This window comes from Chanos chanos, chromosome 3, assembly GCF_902362185.1.
Source record: "Chanos chanos chromosome 3, fChaCha1.1, whole genome shotgun sequence".
Taxonomy (NCBI): domain Eukaryota; kingdom Metazoa; phylum Chordata; class Actinopteri; order Gonorynchiformes; family Chanidae; genus Chanos; species Chanos chanos.
Window position 1 is genome coordinate 38642977 of NC_044497.1, and position 26119 is coordinate 38669095.

The 26119-nt window shown below is 39.7% G+C and overlaps 2 protein-coding genes across 6 annotated transcripts in view; one reads left to right on the plus strand and one right to left on the minus strand.

The window, feature by feature from the left end:
- Window positions 1-3183: 3183 nt before the first annotated feature.
- On the minus strand, window positions 3184-11971 carry pja2 (praja ring finger ubiquitin ligase 2). Of its 4 annotated transcripts, none has more exons than XM_030769046.1 (9): window positions 11932-11971; window positions 10500-10691; window positions 8868-9885; window positions 8227-8397; window positions 7812-7997; window positions 7455-7539; window positions 5424-5538; window positions 4465-4580; window positions 3184-3678 (listed from the first exon to the last, which is right to left on the minus strand). In XM_030769046.1, exons 2-9 carry the CDS (start codon window positions 10687-10689, stop codon window positions 3562-3564), a joined length of 1998 nt encoding a protein of 665 aa, XP_030624906.1. In that variant the 5' UTR covers window positions 10690-10691; window positions 11932-11971; the 3' UTR covers window positions 3184-3561. The 4 variants fall into 4 exon arrangements, with proteins under 4 accessions (XP_030624906.1, XP_030624907.1, XP_030624905.1 ...); XM_030769047.1 differs by having other exon boundaries at window positions 8227-8394; window positions 11095-11937; XM_030769045.1 differs by having other exon boundaries at window positions 11095-11937.
- Window positions 11972-13125: 1154 nt separating this feature from the next.
- The window catches only part of man2a1 (mannosidase, alpha, class 2A, member 1), a 34903-nt gene continuing 21909 nt past the window's right edge, over window positions 13126-26119 (plus strand). For both annotated transcript variants that reach the window (XM_030769050.1, XM_030769049.1), the window contains exons 1-6: window positions 13126-13553; window positions 16134-16394; window positions 19535-19679; window positions 22790-22961; window positions 25304-25431; window positions 25855-26028. In XM_030769050.1, the coding sequence (XP_030624910.1) occupies window positions 13419-13553; window positions 16134-16394; window positions 19535-19679; window positions 22790-22961; window positions 25304-25431; window positions 25855-26028 (1015 nt within the window). In that variant the 5' untranslated portion in view covers window positions 13126-13418. The remainder of the gene's footprint in view (window positions 13554-16133; window positions 16395-19534; window positions 19680-22789; window positions 22962-25303; window positions 25432-25854; window positions 26029-26119) is intronic.

Consider the following 26119-nt stretch of genomic DNA (forward strand, 5'->3'; position numbering starts at 1 on the left):
TGTTCTGTTTCTCACATACTAATCAAACTAGAATGTTTTCTGTGTTTCCAGTTCTGTATTTGACAAAGATAGCTCTAAAACCTTGACTGTTCTTGCACATTTGGAATAAGTACAATGGATTATGACTGAGTTTATTTTCTGTCAGATTTCTTCTTTTTACTATGCTTGTGTATGTTTTTTGGGGGGATTTTTTTTGGCTTTCATGGTCCACCTTCCACAGACGTACTAAACGTATTGGCCATGTAGTCGCATCTAGATGAAATCCAGGCATACATCAACAGTTGGAATTCATTCATTAAGCTATAAAAATGGTTTGTGATATGTAGTGAAGCTGAGCTTGCGTTATAAAAACTACTGGTTGGTGAGCTCATAGATGATGTATCTTACCTTTGAATCAAATATCCCTGCAGTGTGTTGTGTGTTTCTTTTATTTATTTGAAATACTGTAATAGTATTCTTAGCTTTTGTATCATTGCTATTTGTATCATTTTGCCATAACTCCTGCTGTCAGTATATGAAAGCATTTGTCAGTATTGTGTTTTACAGTATATTGAATTTATTATTTCTGCCCCCCCAAGTGACTAAACAGTGTCTTTTTTCTGACTTGTTCATAGCGATAGTGTTAATTCCAGCCTAGGTAAATAAACAGGTGACACTACTGTTCAAAACGTTATCACTAGTTCACAAGAGAATGTGTTGACAAAGGTTTTTTTTTTTTTTTTTAACATTTTTACACAGCTGCCCTGTTTTTATAACTGATGTCTGTGTAAACTCTATTGAAATATGATTGCTTGTGAATGTGGTGCTCTAGATTGTCACTCCAGCATGTATCCCTATAGCCATATTCTTAGCTCTTTACCTTACTGACATTGCAGTATATCATTTTATTTGATAGTGGATTAAGTACAATTTAATTTAAAGAGATGGAATATTTATTTCCACAGTAGAGTCCTTATATATATTTGATTGCACTTTTGGCCATGTTTTAAAATACCCACAGTTTAAAAAAAAAATGAAAGCACTGTTGTTTCAATTTGTGATTAGCCCAAACTCGATATATACCAAAATATGTTGGATGCAGAGAGTACACTGGACTAAGATGGCTAAATTAAATGTTCATTATATGAAATACACTAACCCCCACTCAAGAGAAAGAATAGTAATGAAAGATTGGCTGTAATGTTCAATTTTTCTTTTCTTTTTTTCATTTTCTCACCATTCCTTCTTTTTGTACTTTCCTGTTATCTCTTTTTTTCTGTTTGCTCTATAATGATTAACAACTCATGTGGTGGACATCTCACTATAGCTGTGTCCACAGAGTTCATGTGTATACTGTACACTTCCAATAAAACCTTTTTTTGAACATTTGAAATAAGGCTCCTTGGTCATTAATATAATGGATACTGGAAGAAATCTGAAAAAAGGCACTAGCCATTACTGGAATGCTGAAGCTGAGTAAGTGCTTTAAACCCATATACCTTATAAAGATTTCAGTTGATGTTCAAACCCATCACACACCAGGGATTTCCTAAAAAGAGTCTCCCCACCTGCCCCCACCTAGAAATGTTAACAGAACACTCATCAAACTTGTATTCTTCAAACGACCATGAGTATGACTGATTAGAACACTGATGGAAAACAGCTCAGATCTTGGCTGACTTTGGCCGTGGAACATATGTCGTTCTGTTTATTTCAGGTATCAAACAGCCCTAGTTTAAAATTGTCCAGTGAGGTAGACTGAATGTGAGTAAAAGCTGTTTGAAAGCAGGCCTTCATTTAGGAATCATTTATTGAGGAACAAACATGCATACGAAGCAATGCATACACACAAAACAATTTTAGAAGCTGTTAAATATGCATCAATATTTTCTTACTCTGCAAGATCGGATTATCAGGGCATATGAGCAAGAAGACGTGGCAGTAATTACAGAATGGACTGTGTCGAAGTAGGGAAAACGCTCACTTTGCATTTGGCTTTTATCAAATACAATGAGCAAAGTCTATATTGTAGGCCAGTGACTGTCACGGTGAGAAAAAAAAAGAAAGAAAAGACATCACAGGAATGGGGAGCTAAAGTAGAGAAACACTGTTGCTATCTCTTTCACCTCTGGACTACTTCATCAAGAAGTCACAGGCAGAAGGGCTCAGAACAGCAATATCCTTAGTTACTTCTGGTTTTAAAGGCTACTGTCACCTAGTGCCCCTGTGATGTAATAACAAAATGCCACGTGTACTTTAGATACTTGCTCCAGTGAATACTCTTAAGTTAGCATTACTGTTACTGTTGTGCACACACATTCACTAAGGCACCCCGTCCATTTCAGTTCATCATTACACTAGCCAAACTGTCACTTGCCATCACATAATTGAAAACGAGTGTCAATTATTGAAATACGAGTGTTACAATTATTACATGATCGTTAGTCAGTCACTCGCTAATCGGGCGTGTCATATCTGTCTCTGAGTCCACCATATCCATTGTAGCAAAATCCAAGTATGCAGTCACTTTTTTACAGGTGCTGTCACTTCCATCAGAGCTGGAATCCATCTGATCAGTCTCCCCTCTGTAGGGACTGCTGTCCTAAAGACAGGTTCTCCCATTTCAGACACAGAATTGTGCAATTCTGTCAGAGCGTTTCACCGGGCCATTCGTGTCCTCCCTGACCAAGGTACTTCTTGCTGGGTTTCTTTTTTTGTGCAGACAACCTGTCCTTGTGGTTCTGTTTGTGTGGTTACATATTGCTTGCATTTTTAAACAAGAGAGTTTACTTTCCTCCCAGGAAGCTTTAAAACCCAAGAGATTTTAGTACTTCTCCCGAGACCTACCGTTACTCAAAATGTGGTCAGAGTGGATACACTGTCTTATGAGAGTAAGATGATTTCACTTAAGCTTAGGATGCTAAGTCAGTGAAATCATGCTGCCAAAAAGACAACTGGTAGTTTCACGGTCTGGAAACTTAGAACACGGCCATCCCATGTTCCACAGTTTGTAACCGTGACACAACTGGGACTTGAACACTTAATCATAGATGTAATCCCAGAACCCATTGCTGCACTAACACTACCTTGATCCAAAGCACCACTCCTGAGGCCCTGTGATGCATACTTCTGAAACTTGCCAATATTAACATACTTAAGAAAGATAGATGAATTCCTACTAAGTGAAAACAAGGAATACTTTCATTTCCACAAGAGCCTTTATTTAACAGTAGATTCAAAAGATGACTGTGTTTGACTTCTGGTTATTGTTACATAAACAGCTATTCTTTTGTCTAAGGACATTTTTTATTTGTATTAGTAAGTGAAGGGCTACAGTAATCAACATAACTGAAATGGAAAAACCATCTTCTAATATAAAACTGAAACAGTGCCTTGAAGATTGAAATCATACTTTCTTAGAAAATAACTTTTTTAATGCCACTTTTGGCCTTAAAATGCAATATGAAGAACTAAATTAATGAAACCAATAATTGCGGATCTTTAATGAAGAGAGAAAAAAATTCTCAGAGGAATATTTGCTTGTATAAATCTAAACGGGGCATTTGATTGACATGAAGGAGTTCACCGTGTCCCTGCTGTGCTATGATTGGTTGCTGAGCTGTCCTGATCAGACATGAAGGACCTGGGTTCTGTCAGCGCAGGTGTGAGAACATGACGACACACAGGACATGTTCCAGACTGCCAATTACAGACATAACACACAGTCATTACACAGAAAAACATACAGCACATCAGAAAAGTAATCAATGATGACACATACATAACAATGTGAATCTGATCCTGAGAGCCAAGACTTCATCAGAGCACTGACAAGTGTTGTAATGATAAAGGTCACATGACAGTGAGAATCCAAATGAACACTTGAAAGTCATAATAAAGTCATTTCTTTGGGAGGAGAGAGCATTGATAGAAAAAAAATGGCATTCATATCTGAAAGACTTTGAGAGGAAAAAAAAAACTTTGCAAAGGGGACCATTTTCTGTATTTTTTTCCCTAACCATTACTCACTGAACACATTGTCACTGTTTTTTGTCCATGTATTACTAACACACTGCCTTGTTGTTGTAAACCCCATAGCATCTCCTTCAAGGTGTATGATAGGGAACATGGAAATTATGCTTTTACATGAAAACTATTTAATATCCACAAAGATATGAAAGTGTTTCGTCAGTTTTCATATGGAATAGCTCCTTCACCTCCTGAACTATGTCATGGAATATTATCTAAAATGAGAGGAGGCTGCTCTTACTAGCAGTAACTGGACATATTTTATTGACTGCAGATGGAAATGCACAAGTGTTTTCTGCTGCTAAACAGAAATTAAATTTAGACAATAAAATGTGTCTCCAATCCCACTATACAGTTTTAATCAGACATGTTCATAATTCAGAAAAGGGGCAGGCCTACCACTTTCGGAGAGAGTGGTAGGCACACACGCGCACACACACACACGCACACACGTACCTTCCTGAGCCAGAGTGTGACACAGAGTTTGTGGAACATGTGTTGACATGGCAGCTGGGTTACGATCTCATCACTGACGTACTCACAGCAGCAGATGGCACAACACTGCTCCTGTCCTAAAAATACACAGAGACAGAGGGAGCGGCAGTGAGCGCGTGTCTCTGAGATGGAAATGAGTGTCTGTGAGATTGAAAAATCTGCTCCATCCTCTCCAACAAAACCCTGAAACCTACGACCCCGCAAAACGCTATTTCTGTGACAGCAGCAAAGTGCCCAGATATGTATGTTTCCTTCTGAAGTGAAATGCAGGCCGGTGCAATTTCAGTCTTTTTTCTAATTTACCACTGAAGAGGAGACACCATAAACCAGGGTATCAGTTTGTAAAATTATGCTGCTCCCCAACATTCATTTTGGACTTTTTTTTTCTTTTCTTTTTTTTTGCTGAATGTCTAATTTCAAAAAGATCAATTTCTCATCCTACCAGTTTAACCTTTTTAGAAGCAAATGAATGTGTTTTTCTGAATAATACTACCTTAAAGCACAAGTCATTTGGATTATTTGCCCTGTGCAGAAAGCGTCTTTTTAATACAGTCCAATTTTATTCATTTCTGCAGTATTCTACTCTCAGACTTCTCACCACTAAGGCAGGCCATGTACAGAAAAAAGGCTTTCTTGTGTTAGTCCTGAGAATAAACTCAGTCAAATATAGAACTCACTGAAAGACAGTCTGCTGTCATTTCTTTTCACTTATTAATAGTGTACATAGGTTATGTCTTAACGCAATTATGTTAAAGTGTAATATATCATATACCACATTTAACCTGGCATACAAGTCAAATTAGCAATCACAAAACAATGAAGCAAACTCATATCAGTAGAATGCTTTTACAAAACATAAACAGAGAGCTTCTTTGCACAAAAGAGTGTTGTTAGAGGTGGGGGGCGTGTAGCAGGCCTACCACTGTGCTCATCCAGCACGGTTATCTGAGGCAAACACTCGATGACATTCTCTGTGGCTGGGGGGTGAGCCTGCTCCACATCTATGGCCAGAGATTCCAGATGAGCCAGGGCTGCCTGCAATACAACACACACCCAGTTCAAAAACCCATCAAAACACCTGCTTAAACCATCTGATAGAGCCATCCAAATGTCTTTTCATTCTTTTTCTTTTCTTTTATCATTTTCCCCGTTCTTCCAGCACAGAAATATTCTTAGGCCCTTTTGTAGGCACTACATGTTTCAGATCTCTCCAAATATATCCAGTAATGTTCAAGTTTGGGCACTGAAATAGGTAGTCCAAAATACTTTTTTTTCTTTTTTGAAGTACCTCATGGTTGTTTTACATATGTTTTCATGTTTATTTATTTGTCTTGTGGATTGTTGCCCTGCTAAAATATCAGCCTTTTCAGCTTCAACTTCTTGAGTAACTCTGGACATTCGCTTCTAGGATTTGCTGATATGGAATTGAAACTATTCCTCCTTAGACCTGTACACTATTTCCTTCTCTATTACCCATCACACAACCCGAACAGAATGAATTCGTCCCAGACTTAACCTTTGCCAAGGTGTACTATTCATCAAATGCTTCGCTCTTATTTGTCTCCATATGTATTCTTTGTGGTTGTGATTGAAGTTATTTTCCCAACTTTAGATGATAACTTTCACCAGATGGTCATACAGGCAGCTCCTCTCTGAGAGTTATGCCAAACAGATCACTGAAGTGCAATGAACAATGCATTATAGACCTGTGAACAACTATGCCAGTGTTTCCTAAGTTTTCCTGTCAGTCCTCCGGAGTTTTCAGTTTTCAGAGAAGTCTATGGCGTTTGGTTGCAGATAGTTTCACCAAACCACAAATATTTCACAGACACCATGGTTCATTTGCAGAACATGAATCCCTTGCAACATCTGATTATGCACTTCTGCAACTGAAGTGGTGCAAACAAAACAAGAAGAAGTCATAGGCCAGATGATAAACACCAGTACATTCAAAGCCACCTGTACTGGGATCACCTTCACCTTATACAGAATTATTGCTGTCCTGACTGGAGCATATACAATGGCCTCGTCTACAGGGTAAGAATGGTAACTAGCGAATGAATGGTAAATGGTAAACAGTGGGATGAGCGAGGAAATGATGTACGGTGGTCTCGGTCACTAGTTCTCCCATTCAAACATTTATGAGAGATTCTGGATCATCACCTGAGATCACATTTTCAACCAGCATGAATAAAACACCAAATAGTGGAATTTCTCGTGGAACAACGGTGCAAGACTTCCAGTCCACTTCTAGAATCTATACCAAGGTAAACTGTAGCTATGCTGGCAAGTCATTGAATAGAATAGAATAGAATGTCTTTATCGTCATTGCCCAAGTATAATTTTCACTGCACGAGTACAACAAGATTACGTTTCCAACTCCTGTACTCAAAGCTTGTAGCCAAGTACCCTTATTAAAATACTTTAAAACTGCCATTTCCTTTATTTTCACAATTACCCGTATGTGTATAATAATACTACTAATAACCACCACCACTATCAATAATAAATAAATAAGCAAGTAAATTAATAATTAATTTGCCTATTGTCAGTCATCATATACCGGTGTGGAAAGCACAAAAGTTCATGTGAGGTCCCATTTTAATTTAACAATTCTATCAACTGTCAACCATGTCCTGTTCTGCTCAAGTTGGTTCTGTCACTAGATGTGCAATCCAATTGAGCAACAAGGGTTTCATAGTGAAATTCAAACTTAATTTACTTGGAGTGCCACACTGCCCCAGACTGCACCTCTGGTACATGAGCAAGACAGATACATATCTGAAATTCGCATGGGAGAAATATCTGAAAGATCTTTAACCAGTAAAGAACCCTAACAAATAAGTTATTTACTATGTACTCAAAGCCATGAAGCTGCGTCTTGTGATGAAGCAAAACAGACAGTGAAACAGCATGTGGACAGGGATGGTGTGGTAAGATCAGTTTCCTACCTCCATGGCCTCTGCCAGCTGCTGAGGGTCGGCGTAAGACAGCGCCTGAGCGATGGCAAGGTCACCCTCCAGGTCATCAAGTAACCTAACCCACACAAATTCACTTGAAACAACAATCCATTTGAAACAGCAACAACAAAAAACTCTACACTTAACAAACAAATAAACAAACAAAAAAAATTCATAGTCCACCTCTGAGAACACAACAAGAGGAGCACAGAACTGCAGTTTTTGGGTTCAATACAAAACTGTTACAAAAATATTTCTTTAAAGGTTAGACCAAGGCTTGAAAAGTAATAAAACAAGTGTCAGATTTTAAACCCATACACTGTTGGATTCTGACCAATGGTTACACACCTCCACTCTGTGTCCAGGTCTTCACTCACGCTGGAATCATCCTCTAGGTTGTTGTTACTGTCGAGGAGGAAGAGGCCAGGATGTACAAACTGACTCACACCCTCTGGATCTTCATCACTACTGCTGCCGGTCTCCTCATTACATATGAACCACGGTATCTCACCCTCCTCTAGAGTAGTCAGCTCTCTGATACACACACACACACACACACACACATATACATAGACTTTTCATCATAGCACAGAGATGAAATGTACCAAAAGAACATATGCCCCAGAATAACCATGCTGAATAATGTACAGTGTTACTTTAAACTGAAAAATGCCCTTTTAAATCTTCTCTTCATTACTCTTAATATTGCTGTTTCACTTGCTGAGTTGAAGATTATGAGCATGAGGAGAAGACTGATGCTGACCCTGGAGTTAAGTTGAGCTGGGGCGTGTCCTCCAGACTGCTGCTAGAGCTCTGCAGCTCATCCAACCCTGGCAGAGTCTCCCAGCTTTCCTCACTGGACGCCCTCTCTTTCTCCAAGCCCGACTCTGACGTCCAGGAGGCTGACCACTCGCCTTCGCTGCACTCCGAGCTGCTTCAGACACACGCACACACACACACACACACGTTGGGACACGTGGACCCACCCTGTAAGCACTCTGCTAATCTTCTTTGCAGAAGAGCCTAAGCAGGTAAAACAGCTCCCACACAGAGCCACTTTTGCCACCTGATCATGTGATATGCTGTTACTTTGTCAAGCATTCACCAAGTGGTTGTGGTAAACACACTGAAATCTCTAAAAAGCATTTCACAACAGAACTGCTGACTTGGCCAATCACAGCACAACAAAGCATTAACAAGTATGAGATTATCTACTTAAAAAAATGTCGACTGTGCTTTTCATTTGTTTGAGTTTGTAACACTGATACTGACCTGTTTTTCCCCCTCTCAAACAAACAAACAAACAAAAATGGCACTGACTGAATGAACGGATTTGAATTGTTGTAAATGTGGCCACTAGCCTTTTGTGACTTAAATGTACATTCATCATATGGTCATACGTACCTTTCTTCATCCTCTGCAGGTGGGGGGCACTTCTCATTCAAGTCTTCCAGATCTTCCCAGTAGTCATTCTCATCCCCGTAGTCTTTTGTCTTTCCCTTCTCATAACACTCTGCTTCTGCCTCTTCCCTTCTCCGTCCCCAAGAGCTAAGCTCACTGCAGTGAGCAGGGGGGGTGTCCAAAAGTGACTGTGTGTTAGGCCTGTGTGACCTGAGGAGTAACGGTGGTGTTGAACCACACGTGCGCTTTAAAAGCTTCCTGCCAGTTTTACCATGGGTTTCCTCAACCTGTGGGCATTTACTCTTATTGAGGCAGGCATCGTTCGGGCGCTTTCGGATTTTGGGCCTGACCACAATCTCAGACTGAGCTGTTTCTTCTTCGCCCAAAAGCCCGACACCTTTGAGAGAATCAGCTGGAACACTAGCTGGAACACTGCATTTCTCTACTTGGCTGAGTTCATCATTTACTCTAACAGTCCTTGGAGAAACCAGTTCCTGTTGAATTGTTTCTGTCAAGCTTTCTGAAGGCACCTCATGGTGTGAGTAGTCCATCTCGTTACATGATTTTGCATGTAGATAGGAATGCAAGCCGTTAAGGTATTCAAAGTCTCTCTCTAATCCACATATCATACTGTCTAGCCTTTTGTTAATATTCTGACGTTGGCCTGGGCCCAAACCCTCTTCCTCACTCCCACTGCTGTCTGGCTCATAAGCGTCCATATTCACAAGACTCAGCACCCCTGTTTTGGAGGGATTTTTGCTTTCTTCTGCAGCTGTGGCCCCACCACTTGCTTCAGCAAATTCCTCTAGATCAAAATAATGTTCCATGTCACATGCTGCAACTTGACAACTTTTCAGAGTCTTGTGATGGCTGGAGGAGTCATCTATGCTCTGTCTCCTAGGGGACCGCTTTCTGTGGTGGGTGTCCTTGTCAGATGCCGACGTCAACTCTGGGTGTATCAAATTTGGGGACGAGAGAGGGAGGATCACTTGAGGCCTTAAGGAGATGTTCCCCTTTGAAGCTGAGAAAGAGACGTTTCATAGTTATTTGGTGTAACATTAGATTGACTGATAACATATTCCGCGGTAACTTATTTATTTCTGCATAGCCAGTGAATGTCATCTGAGCTAAACAGATATCTATATAAGTCATTTGTTTTCACTGCAGCTTTGTGTCTGGATTTATGCTTTAGTGCCTAGTGTCATTTTAAACTGTCCAGTTTTTGTAGTCTCTAACACATGGGAGCACATCAGTCTGAATTCTCATGTACTATTTAAGACTGGGCACCTATATTCTGTCATTTCTGTTATTAAAAAATAAGAGTAGGATAATCTCTACAACACCCTCAAACGCTCTTCAACACCAACCAACCCATCTGAACGCCTGTTACAAATAGAAACTCATTCACAACAGTTACACCAAATCTCCACGGCATATTTTGGATTTATGTCTTTTGAGAGGTTGGACAAATCTCATCCATGCACAGACACTAAAAACACAGATTCATGGCAGTGTATGCACAATAACACAAAATCTGAGCAGCCTTTTTAGTCAGCTCCCTCTTCCCAAAGAGTGAGACATTTTGGCAGAATTAGCCCCTCAGTGAAACAAAGTGAAATAATCTTAAGTGCATACCTATAGTTTGTTCCCCACAGACATTGTTCATTTCCATCTCCTGCCATTCTATGTTGGATATACCTCTGCGCTTGCTTGGAGTGGGCCTGAAGCTGACATATGCGTGTCTCCTGCCATATCGCCTTCCTGTGATGGTCTGATAGCCACTGGCTGGTCTGGGCCAGGCTGACTTTCCTGCCTCCTGACCCATCACTGTAAAAGAGACAAAGAAAGACCCATAACACAGAAAAAGGAAGTGGTTGCACTTCAGAGGTGATCAATGTGAAGTGACTAAGTGTAACAGTATACAAAAGACAGGTCCTGATCTACAGGATTTATGTCCTTTACTGATTTATCATCTCTCAAACAAAGAATCTGAGAAGAATTTGAGCTTTTTGGAACATTTGCTAGATAATATGCTGTACGAGACCCCTATCAAAAAATATGGCACCAGAAAAAGAAAAATACCACTGATTTCTGAATCTATAACTATTAAATGAACCTTAAAGGGAATGTCATACATGTTATCTACCGTTAACTACAGACACACAAGCTAAGCATTACAAACATCAGAAAAATCTACCAAGAGACGTGCGGAGGACGCAACTCAACAAACCTGCAATGCCATTCTTTTCTTGGAAGCAAGCTTATCATTAATGGACGTTGATACAGGGATGAAGTTGTTGCTGTTAAGAACAGTGACTCGTGTGTAAACTCACGTGCAGTCGACTACACAACATGAAATGCCTATCGAGTCGAGAATACACCTTTCTGTCTTGAAGTGGTTGACGTCGACTGAAATTGTAACTCGTCAGCGAGCTTGCTCACCACTGTCAGATCGCATTAGGTGCTGATTAGCTTAAAGGTACGACCGTGTCTCTAGATGGGGCTAGGTTAATTGCCTAGGAACCAACAACACATCGATTCACGTGACCACAGCGATTGTGTTAACATACTTCTAGTTGACCAAACTGTTCAACGTCTTTAAAAGGCGAATTAAATTCGTAGCTTTGTCGTACACAAATGTTGTAGGCTATGTCGCAGACAAACGTTATTGTTTAGCATCACCGGAATTAATTTGCCCCAACGTCACATATGGTGAAGGCACAGCGAATATGCAGAAACAAGCAACAAAAAAATACATAAACATTAGCTGTGTTTAGCTAGCGACGTTTACAGACTGGCACACAATAAGCCGTAGAACAGCTATGCAGCAACATATTTTGACTATCACAGACAGGGCCTTTCCACTATTCTAAAAAGTTAGCTTGCTAGCGATTTAGAACTCAGTCCATAACCAGGAAGGCTCCGCACAAACACTTTACATTGATCGAATAAATTCATAGAAGTAACACCAGGTCTCTTATAAAAGGAAAAATCTGCAACACGTCAAGGTGCCAATCCAATTCATTCTCTATAGATTTAATTGTTGAGGTCTGCACAGGCATTTTACCTGCGCCCAAAGGTCCCTGCTACAGTTCAAGAACACACTCCGCAAACGTCACAATCAACCATCAGGGTCATATGATGCATTTCTTCCAATAAGCTCTCGGTGTTAAAGGACACATCATAATTTGGTACTGAGATCCTAGGGTCACTTAGTGAACACAATTGTAACACTGTTTTTCCAAGTTCGACTTCAACGTAGCGTTACTCTTAATAGGTGCGCAAGGTTGCCTCACATACATACAGAGTAAGCCAACATTAATTCTGGCAAAGTTTACCGAGTATAACTCGTGATGCAAAACAGAAATAATACCCTTGAACAACAATGTGTTAGATTAAGGTTGCAATTAAAGTCTATAGGTTTGCGAGTTTCCAGGAGGAGGCCCTCTGTTGTAGGTCATGTGTTAAGTTACAATAGTAAAATGACTTTTGTGTGTCAGGCGATGGAAACAGTCCATCATTCCAAGAGGAACAGTCCAAGAAGAACATTTTAGGACTAACGTATGAAGAAACCATATGTATTATATGTGCAACTACAGACTCTTTAGTCTTAGATACATAAAAAGCATGAGCTTTCAAAATTAGTGTTTGTTGAGTGTTTAGAGCTATCAAAAGTAGCGTTTGTTGAGTGTTTATTAAAAAAAATGTGGTGATCACCACATTTATCGATAAAACTTACCACGCCTCTTACTCTCTTTACTGTTGTTTTATAATGAAGACTTCAATGTATTAAAACTATAAGCGTAAATAATACCGAAGATAAACCCTACTGTATGTTAGCTTGGTTTGGAAGATCAGTTTGGTTATTAAAAACAGCAGATTTTTTTACGGTTGCAGACTTATAGACGAACTGATCCCACATTAAACCATATCATAGACCACCTCCATGGGGAGGCATCATTCCCCTGTGGATGAAAATTTACCCTATTCCAGACCATTTTGGCCACACTTAGTAGGGGGTGCAGTGTCAATGACAGTTTTGAAGGAAACGCATGGACGCACTGTTGTTTACTCGAAGTCATTAATCGATAGGCGGCGCACTTCTTCGTCTATTGAGATCGACTTCCTCGGTTGTAACTCAAAACCTATGCTGGGAGGGGGCAGAGCTGTCCATTGCGTCGCCTTGCTACTACACATCGCGATTTGCTGAATCACACAAACTCTTCCGCATCGACAAAAGTTTGTAGACTGAAGGTTACAGTCTTTGGATGTGTGCTGATCTACTGGATAATTTAGAACTTTGCCAAAAACATGGGGAACTCTTGTCCTTGAGTGAAGCTCTCAATGGGGGAAAGTAACGTTTCCTCATACGTTGTGGAGTCTTTTGCTTCTCTATTCCTCTTAACGGAATCAACATCATTTTTCTTGAAACCGTGTGCCAAACATACTGATAAGTAGCCTACTGACAGGCTAAGCATTGTGTTTTCCCATTGTGCAGCGAAGGCTCAGTAACTAATTTAAACTGTTCCACCGGTTAGTCGAGGACGGGCAAGAATGAAGCTCAGCAGGCAATTTACAGTTTTTGGTAGTGCCATATTTTGCGTGGTGGTGTTCTCATTATACTTAATGTTGGATCACCTGCAGTTAGACCACACAAAAAACCCAGGCAACGGAGAAAGACTGCAAAACGTAAGTATTTATTGTTTCATATTGTCTCGGCAACTTCAGGAGCTCTAGTCATTTTACATGTAATAGACATTATCGACAAATTCACAGCGCTGACGCTGAGAATGTAGCGCAAATAATCCGAAAATATGTTGCTTAGCAAAGACATTGACCTTATCTTACATTTGACAGCGTGTCTTGTACATTAGTTTTGTCAGAAGGTACGGTAGCCTACTAAAGGGACAGCCTTTTAATTTCACGCACTCAGTCTTGCTCGGCTACCGTGTGCTTTTAATACACCGTTCCGTTTCAGTTTTCTTCAATCAAACGACGATAAAAGTAGCCCGTTATGGCAGGGAACATAATTACTTAACTGTCAACATGGAAATGAAGATGAAGAAATTCATTCTGATTTTGCGGTGAAATCATTATATCCCAGTCTCTGAACAGCTAGTTATTTGACATTGATTGACATAATATATGTAAAGCTTTGACCCAGAGGAAACAATTTATTTTCTATTTATGGAGGCCTGTATTACTTGGCGAAAGTCTGAGAAGACTTCTTCATGCTGTAGCCGTCGTTTCCTTTCCTATCCCAGTATATCTTTGCATTTTGTGCCTTTGAAGTTCACTGTCACAGGTACGACTTTTGTATGTCTCCCAGGTGTTACTCTAGGCCGGTGTAAAAATGCGATGGACAGCTCGCCACACTCACACTCGCTGTACTGTCGCGTTTGTGTGCACCTTCGCACTTCCTCTTTCCGCTAATGCCACATGTTTTGAAAGTTTGTGCTCTTCTATTCAGACATTCTAGGTGGGTTATTACCTGAGAGCCAAACTGAAGGATTCACTTATTTTACATCCTTTGTTTGTTCGGTTTTGTATACATTTTATTTCGTTTGAAGTTTATCTTTGTATGCAGACTTGGACCAAACTTGTTGAGAGACTGCTCACTCCTACCCAAATTCTTCTTGTGAGGCTAGAAATGTTTAGTTTAAGCAGTTAAATTTAAGCAAGTTTTGATCAAGTTATTACATATCTGTTACCCGCAGTGACAGTTAAGACTTATCTTTGTCAAAGAATTTATTAGTTGTTTACTGAACTGAAGTACGTGTGACGTGGTTGTACAATATGTTAATGTATTGTAATCTCAAAACCAGTTCGACAAGTGCCCTCTGGAATTGAGTATACCGAATGTGTAGGGATGATAGGGTCTATTCTACTCATATCACGCTTATCATAAGGCTCAGATTAACGTCTTCTGTTGATATTAACATTATGATGTATTTGTCAGCAAACCTCAACTCACAATGGGCACGTTTTAGAAGAAAAAAACAGTTGAGAAGCTACTTCCTGAAATGATGCTACATTGTAAATATACCCTCTCAAAACACAGTGAAAATGAAAGAGCACACAAACCAATGCTGAAAGCGATAATTGAACTTCAAGCTTCTGCATACACTGAGAATCTGTACCAAGTTTTTACTGTAACTTTTTAAAGTTATACATAAGTTATATAAGTCTGCTTGTGGACATGCTACACTTTTTGTCATTTTGATTACCTTGCTCACACTGAGCTATGTTAAGCCATAGATGAAGCGTCATATTTCAGAAAAAAATGTATAAAGTAAAATTGTTCATTTAAAATCAATGTTGATCATACAATACAACTTTCTTTTTAGTGTTTAGTGTAGGGTTTGTAGTGTTTAGTCACAAATAAACTTTGGAGGAGTTGGCTTTAGTGTCTGACTTTGAGCTTCATTAAATGTATGATCCTTCATTAAATTCTGAAATTAATTAAAACACTGAACACCTTGATTTTGAATTGTTACTGATTTTAGAAATATGAATGTTACTTAATCTCACAAAATAATAACATACCTGTAATTAATAGAAATAGTATACGGTGAGAGAAGTGTAAAGTAATTTATTCAAACAAGAAAAAAACAACAAGTTCACCACAGTTTTCTATAGTATTTCCATACTTATAAAAACCAATAAGGTTACACTCATGTGAACACAAACCTAATCACTCTTAAATAAGTCATTTTTCCAGCTATATGCTTGTTCCTCTAGTCATCTACACTCTGAATTGTTAGTCAAATGATGAAAATCCAGATCATCATTGACTGATGGAAGTTGGTCATCCAAAATGCAAATTGGAGTTTTGAAGTCTAGAGAACATTTCTCATACCATAATGACTGACTTTGTGATATGATAGCCTGCTGTGAATTTGCTGTGCTCCTTGTGATTATGCCTCAGTAATTAATGTTTCATTAAATTGTCTTCACTGAAAATTCTACTTAGCATAGTCCACCCCCTGAAACACTTGACTTGTAGATTTTGCAACAAATTACATTCTGCCTGCATATCGATGTCTGCCTCACAATGCACATGCGCTCCTCTTTGCTCTGACTTTGTGCTGTGCTGTCATTAATTCCTACTAAATATACTCAGCAGAGTGCTTTACAACTGTGTTTGGTCCCAGTACTGGTACTGGCATCACTCCATCACTAGGTGTTTGAGTTTATTCCAACTCACATAAATGCACTGGCTCCTTTTTTTTTCCCCCAACCATCTCACACTTTTCTGTGCTTCACCAGGGACAGCTGTTGCTTCTGCAGGACAAAATTGATCGTTTAGAAAGACTGCTTGCGGAGAACAATGAGATCATTGCCAATATCAGGGACTCCGTGATCAACCTCAGGGAGTCTGTGAAGGATGGCAGAGGAATGCCTGATTCCGGCAACTTCAGCCAGGGCGGCTCGGAGCTACTGCCTTCTGTGCCGCTGGTTCTTCCAATCGACAAGGGAGACTGCCAGTTCTCTGCACGACTGTATTCCAAGGTAGCAGATGGTGTGCAGGTAGGCCTTTTTTTTTTTTTTTTTCAAAAAAAAAAATTTGGAGGGGGATCTTTATAAAGAGTTCAACAGTTTTTACTTTGCTTATGCCGGTCAAACCCAGTATATATTGATGGTCCAGTCATATGATGTGTATTAGAGCAACACTCAAACCTGTCCATGATGAATACTGGAAATCTGTCATTCAGTCCATTAATTGTCCACCAACAACTTTATTTAGGGATTTTTTTTAAAACAATAGTGAAGGCTACCTAAAAAGATTCCTGAGTTAGTTACAAATAACTTCTATTTTTCTGTAACACCAGATGTCAGGCTCCAGTTGTGCTTATACATTTGTATTATTTTATTGGATTACAACTGAAAGCTTATATCCACGTTGCTGGAATGGTAGCCTTCTTCAGTCTGTTGAGCCATGCAGCAGGCCTTTACCTAAGATTGAGTAGATAATAGAATATCAAATGTGAGTACTTATTTGCCATTTGGTGATTTCATGCAAATAAGAAAGTTCACATGTTTTGCCTGGAGGTTGTATAAAAGGGAAGGAAGGTATTAGGAGGCAAAAAAAACTACATACGCCTGTAAGACCAATAGTTCTTGGAGTGACTGTATGTGGGAGTGGTTGGTTCTATGTGTGAAACAACCCCAGTTGATCTCAGTGGGCATGATTACACGGGTGACTGTGCATCTCTAAATGCAGCTTTCTTACACATGTTTCTGAAAGCACTCATGGCCTCATGAACCGAACAGAAAAAGAAGTGAAGGCATGTGAGCTAAAAAAAGAAAAAAGAACAATAAATTAAGTGTTCAATTAAGACTACCATGTCATTATGGAGAGCTGATGCTTTAGGTGGGTTAAACATACAGTTAGTTAGTGAAGTGCAATGCCGTTATTAAGGAAAGTGATCAGCTTTGAGTTCCCCCGTGGGTGCATTACTGCGGATGCATCTGTTTCCTTTTGCTTGAATATAGGTATAATCTATCTGAATATACTGTTAACTGCCAAAACGAAAGAAGCAACAATGAAAGTGTGTTCTGGTATAGATTTTCAAGCTGTCTGGAACTCATGAGGGATGCAATGTTGGTGTTCCACGAGAATCTTTGTCATTTGCTGTGGCTTTTTATGTTGGTGAAAAACACTGCCATTCCTGCTCCAGAATATCTCACAAGTGTTGAATGGCTTTGAGATCTGAGACTGACAGTTGCAGCATATGGCTTATGATGTTAATGTTCTCATGGTACTATCTAGCCATCGCTGTGCCCTGTGGACATGGGCATTGTTATCCTGGAAGAGACCACTCCTATCAGCTTATTGTCTTATAACCTACTAACAAAGAGGATTAAGTAAGTAGGTAGGTAAAGAGGATGGAGGTGATCAGTCAGAGTGGATTTGTATTTATTTGTGTCTACCTTGGCTGTTAAGGCATTGGATTTAGTTGACCTAAACCAGACTAGGGAAATACAACCCACACCATAACAGCTACCCAAACTTTCACTGAGGAGAACAGGGAATGTGCTTGTGGTGTGTGCCACACATTTACTCATATGCTGGTTTAGAACAAGCTGAAGGATGAACCCATCTGACCATAAGACTTTGCACTGCTTTGTAGAGAAATCAACAAAGATTCACTCCAAGGAATCATGTTTACACTATTTTTGCTGTAATTGTTTATTTTTCTTGGCAGTTAGTTTGTGACCTGGGCCATGTTTCGGAAATCGGGTTTAGAGTTAGTTAACTCAGAGTAAGTAGTAAATCTCCTGAGAGAAGAACCCTATTGCTTAGTTTTGCCAGGAAAATAAAGCCATAGGGCTCTTCTATTAGGTTTACTCTTTACTCTGAGTTAACTAACTCTCAGTTTTCACTAAACCCGCTTTCTGAAACGGGGCCCAATTTGTGCCCCTAGTTTGTTTGGTTTATGTGTAGCATGTGGAGTGGTATCATGAGAATAATCATGATCTTAAGTATTGCTTCACAAATCCTTGTGAAGCTTTTTAACTTCCCCTTATGATGAAGTAACTGTTACGATACAAAGGTAACTCCAACGTAAAGAGGTAATGCGAGGTCCATATTTGAATGTGCCATGACTGTGTGAGTGCTTTCAGATGAACTTCTTATATACATGATGTTCTAGACCCTGCATATTACATCACTTACCTTAACTACTGAACCACTTGTGCATTTAGAATCAAAATTTAGAGGAACTTCTGGAAGATTATCATAGCTGGCACCTCCGTTATAGCAGCACAGTTTAGAGGAGAATGACTTGACACGTTCTTTGTTTTCAGGTCAGAGGTCAAGAAAGGTGACTTTCATAATTAAGCTTGAGTCAAATGAATGGACTTAAACAGCAACCATACACCATATTTTCTGCTGTGTACAGTTAATGCCAGAGCACCACAGTCAGCCTTGAATAGAACATCTCAATTCTGATGAATAGTTGTCAGGGCAGTTGGAGACAGCATGGGGTAAACAGAAATAATAGCATGTTTCTCATTGATTCTTTTCAAGCTCAAAGGGATCAGCTTTGTCATTTCAGAAACAATCCATGAGCGCTTGTGTCAAGTGGAATGGCTTATGAGGAGAGAGAAATGCAATTCTCTGTGGGGTTCAGCAGGTTTGATAGCTCCAGTATGAGCATCTAACAGTAGGATGCAAGTAGGACGACTTTGCAGCAGTTTTAACTATAGTGATATAGACTGAAAAGACCAGAAAACTGAGGTTTTTTGGTTTGAGTCCTCACCCTTTTGTGCCCCTGTGCTTGACCCTTTCATGATGGAAATCTGTCTCCTCACATGCTGTACTGTAGTTGATTTTTTAGGAGAAAATCTCTGTTAGAGGTCGAGTTTAGTATTGTGACACAAAGGACCTCAGGTCTGTTTAATGTATTTATACTGTTGGAAAAAGAAGCATCTCTATTGCAAAACTGTCAGTGACATGATAAAGATTGCATTTGGTGCATTATTTATGTTAATTAAAAACTCATTGTGAAAGGGAGTATGTCCAAAAGCCTGTTTGTTTCTTTTAAGCACAATCACATGGGGGGGGGGGGGGGGGGGGGGCATTTCATTGGGTCACACCAGCTTACACGAGATTCACAGCCAGCTGAAGTGATGGTCATCCCTTCCATTGCCGTTTGTACTTTCAGATGTTGGACATTTATGACCTGCTTTCCTTTGATAATCCTGATGGAGGAGTGTGGAAGCAAGGCTATGACATCACCTATGATGAGAGTGAATGGGACAATGAACCATTGCAGGTGTTTGTGGTACCACATTCACACAATGACCCTGGTAAGTTACACAATACAACCTCTGTGTGGGTATATAAAGCTTATCAAAAATGATCATGCATGTATAGATCTTTCACAGGACTTTCTCAGGCATGGAGAGCAATAGTCAAGTAAAAAAACACAGTAACAACCCATGCAGTTCAAAGTCTCTTCGAATGAAAGAGCAATAGTATTACAAAAGCTATGTGATTGTTCAGGCTTGTGTTACCACATTGGTCAAGATAATTGTAGGCCATTGATCCACCCCGCTCACATTTAGGGTCCATTATCACACTGTGGTTAGTAATAGATCTTTATTTGTTCCTAATCCCTTTGACATTTAAAACCATTTGGGATTTTGGTTTTGGCACATCATCTGTGGTTAAAGGCATGGTAATTGTATGTAGTTTTTTCCACGTTTCAAGTTGTTATATTTTTGTTGAAAAAATACACGGAATGACTACATAAAATAAGAAAAATCATCCGATGAACCAGAAAACCAGCAAGTGCTGAGGAAAGCGTTATTAAGAGCCCACGTTTCAAAAAGAGTCAACTTTCCCTTTAACAAAACCTGTCTTTTCACATCTGAGCAAATATGGATCAGCAGTGTGTTAGCTTTAACAGAATTAGCTTTAAAGAAACAGACTTAGTCTCCACAGAGAAGGAAAATCTGCATTTGAGATGCTAAAGGATACCATGAGTAAATTTATTTGTATTTGACCAATATCAACGTGACAAAGACAGAAGAAATTTGTTGGAAACTTGTTAAAACTTCACGTTGGAAAATTGCAGAGTGTATTTTGCATCTCCTAAAAATTCCAAACGTCTCCAGCTGAATTCCGAGACCATGTTATTGTCATAGAAAAGCAGGAAGGTGCAGGAAACCTCTCTGACCTGCCAAATGCCCTGCATTCACCCCTGAGAAAGGGTGGTGTGTGCACACAGGAAGGAAGCCAAAGGAAGCTACTCAGCATACACTGCAGTTGGACTGTTTGTCTAAATGCCTCCTTTTTTCTCCCATTTAAGCACTGCAGTATAATTGTGTGTGCATGTGGTCATTTCTTTACAAATGTTCATGTGATACTCTGTCTGAAATATTAATTAGAGCACTTTCAGAAATCTGGTCTTGTGAATTTTTACCAGATTTTGAATAGATTCCAGGAAGAAGTAGTTTCTTCAACAGTCTTCTTCATTAACATATCAGCAGTTCATGATGAGGCCCCTTGTAGCATTAGAGTTCTGCAGGCCATAAACCATCAAGAGAGGTTTTGTTCCTGTTAATGCTACTAGATTGCTGCCCAACTGTGTAAGCATACATTGTTTTCACACATCCCTTACAAACAGTCCTCAAATGGCAGTCATGATCACCACTCAGTGTTCCCTGGATGCCACTGCTTGTATTTACAGTACTCAGAGCGGCCCTGCCAAAACCCCTCTAAGAGAAGCTATTAACAGGGATTTGGAGTAGACAGTGTCAGCTAATACATAAATGGCTGAAGATGTTTTGCCACTCTCTTCTCACTCAGACAACACTCATACGAGCCACATGACAAACGACTCCATAAATCGCTCTAATCCCTTGGCTTTTGCTGCTGGTGACAAAGGCGATTCAGTTAACAGGGTAATAATCCAGCCCTGGATCAGGCTTGCCAGAGGACAGAAATAACCTATGGCTTTTCAGTGCAGTGTGGTAATATTAATGTACTTGGAGATTAATGTAAATACTTCAGATTGTTTAGATGGTTTTACTCCACATACACCCTTATTAAGTAAGTGATCTTTTTACCTATTAAAATAAAGTACAAAGAAAAATCTTCTGAAAATACCACAATGTATTTTACTTGACAGTATCCCCACAATAAATGAATTTGTTTTAGATTGACTTAATTTGTTTGTTTGTTTGTTTGTTTTAATTCGATCAGTCACCAAAATGCCTGCTTCATGATGGACTGTAAGTTCTTTATTGGATTTAAGTCTGGCACATGTGGTACCCACTGGATCGGCTGCTTTTATGCCATGTTGTTTCAACCACTCTGGCCTGTAGCGGGATAAATGGGCAGGGGCGCCATCATGCATAAACATAAGACTTTTTCATGTCTTTGGTACATGTCTCCTCTACCATGAAATTACATTTTCTTCTAAGAAGCTGCAGTATCCACAAGACTTCATTTTTATACCATCTTTCACTTGGAATGGACCAATACGTTGGCCGTCAACAACCGCAGCCCGAAACGTAACATTTTCACCACGTTGTTGATGGTGAAAACTTATGGGTACTGACTGGCCACTTGGCACCCAGCCCAGCCCATCTAAAGTTGCTCTACATTTGCCTGTGAGGATCACTTGAAAAGTCATTCTTCATGTACTTTTCTGCCCATCTCACACATTTTTGTCCATACCAATGCTGTGAAGCACTTTATATCTGGTAGACCAAGGTGTGTCTGCCAGACTGCTGGCTTGGTGTCTTGCTGTTTACTATTGGACTCCTGGCTGCCTTTTGCTTGATTCTGGAAAGCTCCCTGTTGGAAATATTCCTAAATTTGGTTTCTTTACCCTTCTTCCTGCTCATCTCAATAGAACCTGCAAATTTCTTAATTGTTCAGTGATCTCGTTGAAGCTTTGCGATTTCAATGGTCATTACATTAACGTTATCCAGCAGTTTCACTTTTGCATCGTAAGTGTATGCATGGTATATGAACTTGTGTCCAGATTCCTCAGAGTGGCCTGATTTTAAATGTTGATTGTTTATCAAATTTAAAGATGCTTTCATGAGGACAACACTTTCAAATATTAATCATCCAAGATCCATAGATAGTGATACTGTTCGAGAGATGGACTTGCTTCTCTGAGACACCTTTTCACTAGACTTCAGATTGTTGTAAGACAGCCACACATTTTGTAAAATATTTATAGAAGCCGCTGCTATTCCACAGGAGAATGGTGATTTATGGTACTGGAGATGTGAAGTAGTTGGTCTATTTTGGTTTCACAGCAGTTGAACTTTCCCCAACTTTAGTTTTTAAACATACTTAACGATAAGTTATTATGGGTGACATTCTTGAATATTGTTGCTCATCAGGACCTGTGACCCATTGGAATTCCATTGTCATGTCTTTATACTGCTTTGGTCAGGTTGGATAAAGACGTTTGATGACTACTATCGTGACCAGACACAACATATCCTGAACAACATGGTGGTAAAACTGCATGAAGACAGCCGACGGAAGTTCATTTGGTCAGAGATCTCATACTTCTCCAAGTGGTGGGACAACATTGACGAACAAAAGAGAGATGCTGTCAGAAGGTAGGATCTCCTCTGCTGAGAAGTTCAAAATTAATATCCAGTTTGCACTTCCTAAATCATGATCATTTATTGCTGCATTAACTGTGTTGTTGACATGTGGGATTGTGACAGAAGCTGAGATGTCAGGTGCACTCAAGCGTCTGTTGTTCTGTCATCCCCCTTTTAATTAAAATCAAGAGTTATTTTTCATAGGCTCGTCTCAGGGGAGCTATTTGTGGGGCATTATATTAAAAAAGACACTATGAAATTAAAGTTGTGCCACTGGGAGATAATTTAAACCATTGTGCTTTCTCCTGGTTGGCATTCCCAGTCAGAATAATACATAATGTCATAGCAGCTTGAGGTTGTAGAGAACATTCACCTCATGTCACTCTGAGAATGAATAATTTATAATACTATAGCAGTGTGCAGCTCTGAAAGAGTTCATTGATTGAGTTCCCTTAACAAATGTAACAGAGCCCAAACTGTCCAGAGCCTCAAAATGAATGCCGCTGGTTCACAGCTGTTGATATCTGTGCTGTAATTGGTTATGTTTTTCTGTAAGGATGAACTTTTGCCAGGTTAAGTGTTTCAAAGGAGAAACTGTGCTGGTTTAGAATGCTGAGGTGAGGTGTCTGTGACACAAACACACAAGATTGTCTTTGCTCATGCGCAACTGCAACAGCAAGAGCCTTGAAAAAGCTACACAAACACTACTGGAAAATGCAATAACATTTCAGCTTGAGGTGAAAATTCCAATTAAGTTGCTCTCAAAAAAAACAGCCTCAGGTGAAGGCTGGAGTGAAATGAAAATTTCAGCCCCAATATTTATTCGCTATTGATTTGATGCACAGAAAGAGTTCAAAGCAAAACAAACTGCATTCTTTTTGAGCATATTCTCTCAGTTTAATACCAAGGTGGCCATGGCTCATTCTAAATCAACACTTTTGGCAGGCGTGGGCTTTATTTTATTTCACATCAGCAAATTCAAGGTCTCACATAATGATTCAGTTTCTCTCTCTGCCACCTATAGAAGCATAATTTGAGCATAAATCATATTGTTTACTCTGGGAAATCTTCTGAGTGCACTACAGAAAACAGTGAAATATTGATGATCCCATAATCTTCACCACCCTCTGAGTTATCCTAAATATTATGGTTGTTCATAAACTTCTTGTTTTTAGATCTTGCTTGTCAGTAATTTACATTTCCTGAAAAGCAAATTAACCTGAAATTGACAGTTTCTCAGCCTTGCCTAAGGGTAGTTTGACCATTACTGTTAATCCAGGTCACTTCAGTGTATGTCACAAGTGGATACATCATTGAAAGAAGGTTGAGTAAAATCATAATTCCCGGATGGTATGTTTTCTGCAATGTGGTATTAGATCTGTCTGCCTGGATATCAGATTCAGTCTCACTGCCATGATAACGCCAACTTAGTAATAACCAACAGAGACCAGTCAGCTCCCATTACATGACCAAAGCTGTGTTGACAGTTGATACAGGAACTGGCAAAGGCTGCTTAAACACATCAATTTCACTTGGAAACACACTGGCAGTGTGCAGTTGGGTTTTCTCTTCATCAATGAGAGCAATTTTGTCAAACTTACTTTGGGACAGATCTAACGCCAAATGATACAGCAACGTTTTTTTTTTTGTTTGTTTGTTTTTTTCTCTGGCCAGATGTAAGTGGAACAGCAGACAAACAGTGATTGATTTTGGATAAACAAACACATTTTTCAGATGTGCAATGAAGAGCAATTTTGAAGTTCTACCTGGAAAGTGCTGAGCTGGTCCACTTTGTTTTGCTACAACTGCTCTTAATGCTGGCCTCTAGAGGGCTGGGTTATACTAGTTGGCAATGGAAATATGCACAATAACAGAGAAAAGCTGCTGACTGGCAATCAGTGCAGGAACTCTCCTACACTAATAAGGAGATGTGGTATTACCCATGATGTCTACCTCTATTCTTTGGAGGACGTTAATTAGTTTTCAGCATCACTGCAGAAATGGATTTACTCATAGGTTCGATAAGCTACTTCCTTTGTGCTCTGCTGTTTGTGGTTGGAGAAAGTTTGATATATGTCTCAATAATGGGGTAGGAAAAGAAATTGGGTTGGTAGATAGTTGATAGCTCCGCTCAGTATTGTTTAACCTCAAATGAGTATTTGACCAAGGCTCAACGGCATGTTATAACGTGGATCAAGTACCGTGCTCCTTCCCTTAAATTCCTCTCTCTGACCGTGTTATTCATTTCTTTGTGCAGCTTTAGTTCTTGTAACACCGTGAGATTTATAAGTTATTGGTTGCCATCATTTCGGTTCATCCTAATTACATTCTTGATGACCTCTCTCTCTCTCCAGTCTTGTATCACGCGGCCAACTGGAGATTGCGACGGGAGGCTGGGTGATGCCCGATGAAGCAAGCACGCATTACTTTGCATTGATAGATCAGCTACTGGAGGGACACCAGTGGCTGGAAAGGAATTTGGGTATGTAAATATAGTTTACCTTCGAACCATATTGACTGGTCACTTTTAGGCTAAGCCAGCTGCAGTCATGTTCCTGTTGTTGATATTCTGTTTGCCTGGTGACCATTGCATGACAAGGTGTGCCCAGCCTCTGTATCGGCAGAATTCCTAATTTAATTGTTTATATATGTAGGAACGCTTTCATGTGATCACAAATGGCAAAAAAAGGAAGTTTGGTCAAGAAACTCTGAATGTGCTAATATCAAATCTCTGTGAGGGTGCTCATAGCCATGAAGCTTTGGGTACGGCACAGATGTCAGCTTTGGAGAAAGGACAGGTGATTTCCATACTGTATGTGAGTTTTCATCAGTCTGTTTTTTTTAAACTTGGTTCTTTCTTGTTTGTCTCCTCTTTCTGTCTCTTGCCTCCCCTGACCCTGGACAGGAGTAAAGCCCAAGACAGGCTGGGCTGTTGACCCATTTGGCCACTCCTCCACTCAGGCTTACCTATTAAAACAGGCCGGTTTCTCCAACATGCTCATACAGAGAGTGCACTACTCAGTGAAGAAGCATTTTTCAATTCAAAAGACTCTGGAGTTCTTTTGGAGACAAAACTGGGGTATGTCTACTCTAGCAAAAGAGTACTAAGCATTCATTTTTAGCAATTCACACAATGCAATTCAAGCTCAGATCAACAATGTGTTTAAAAC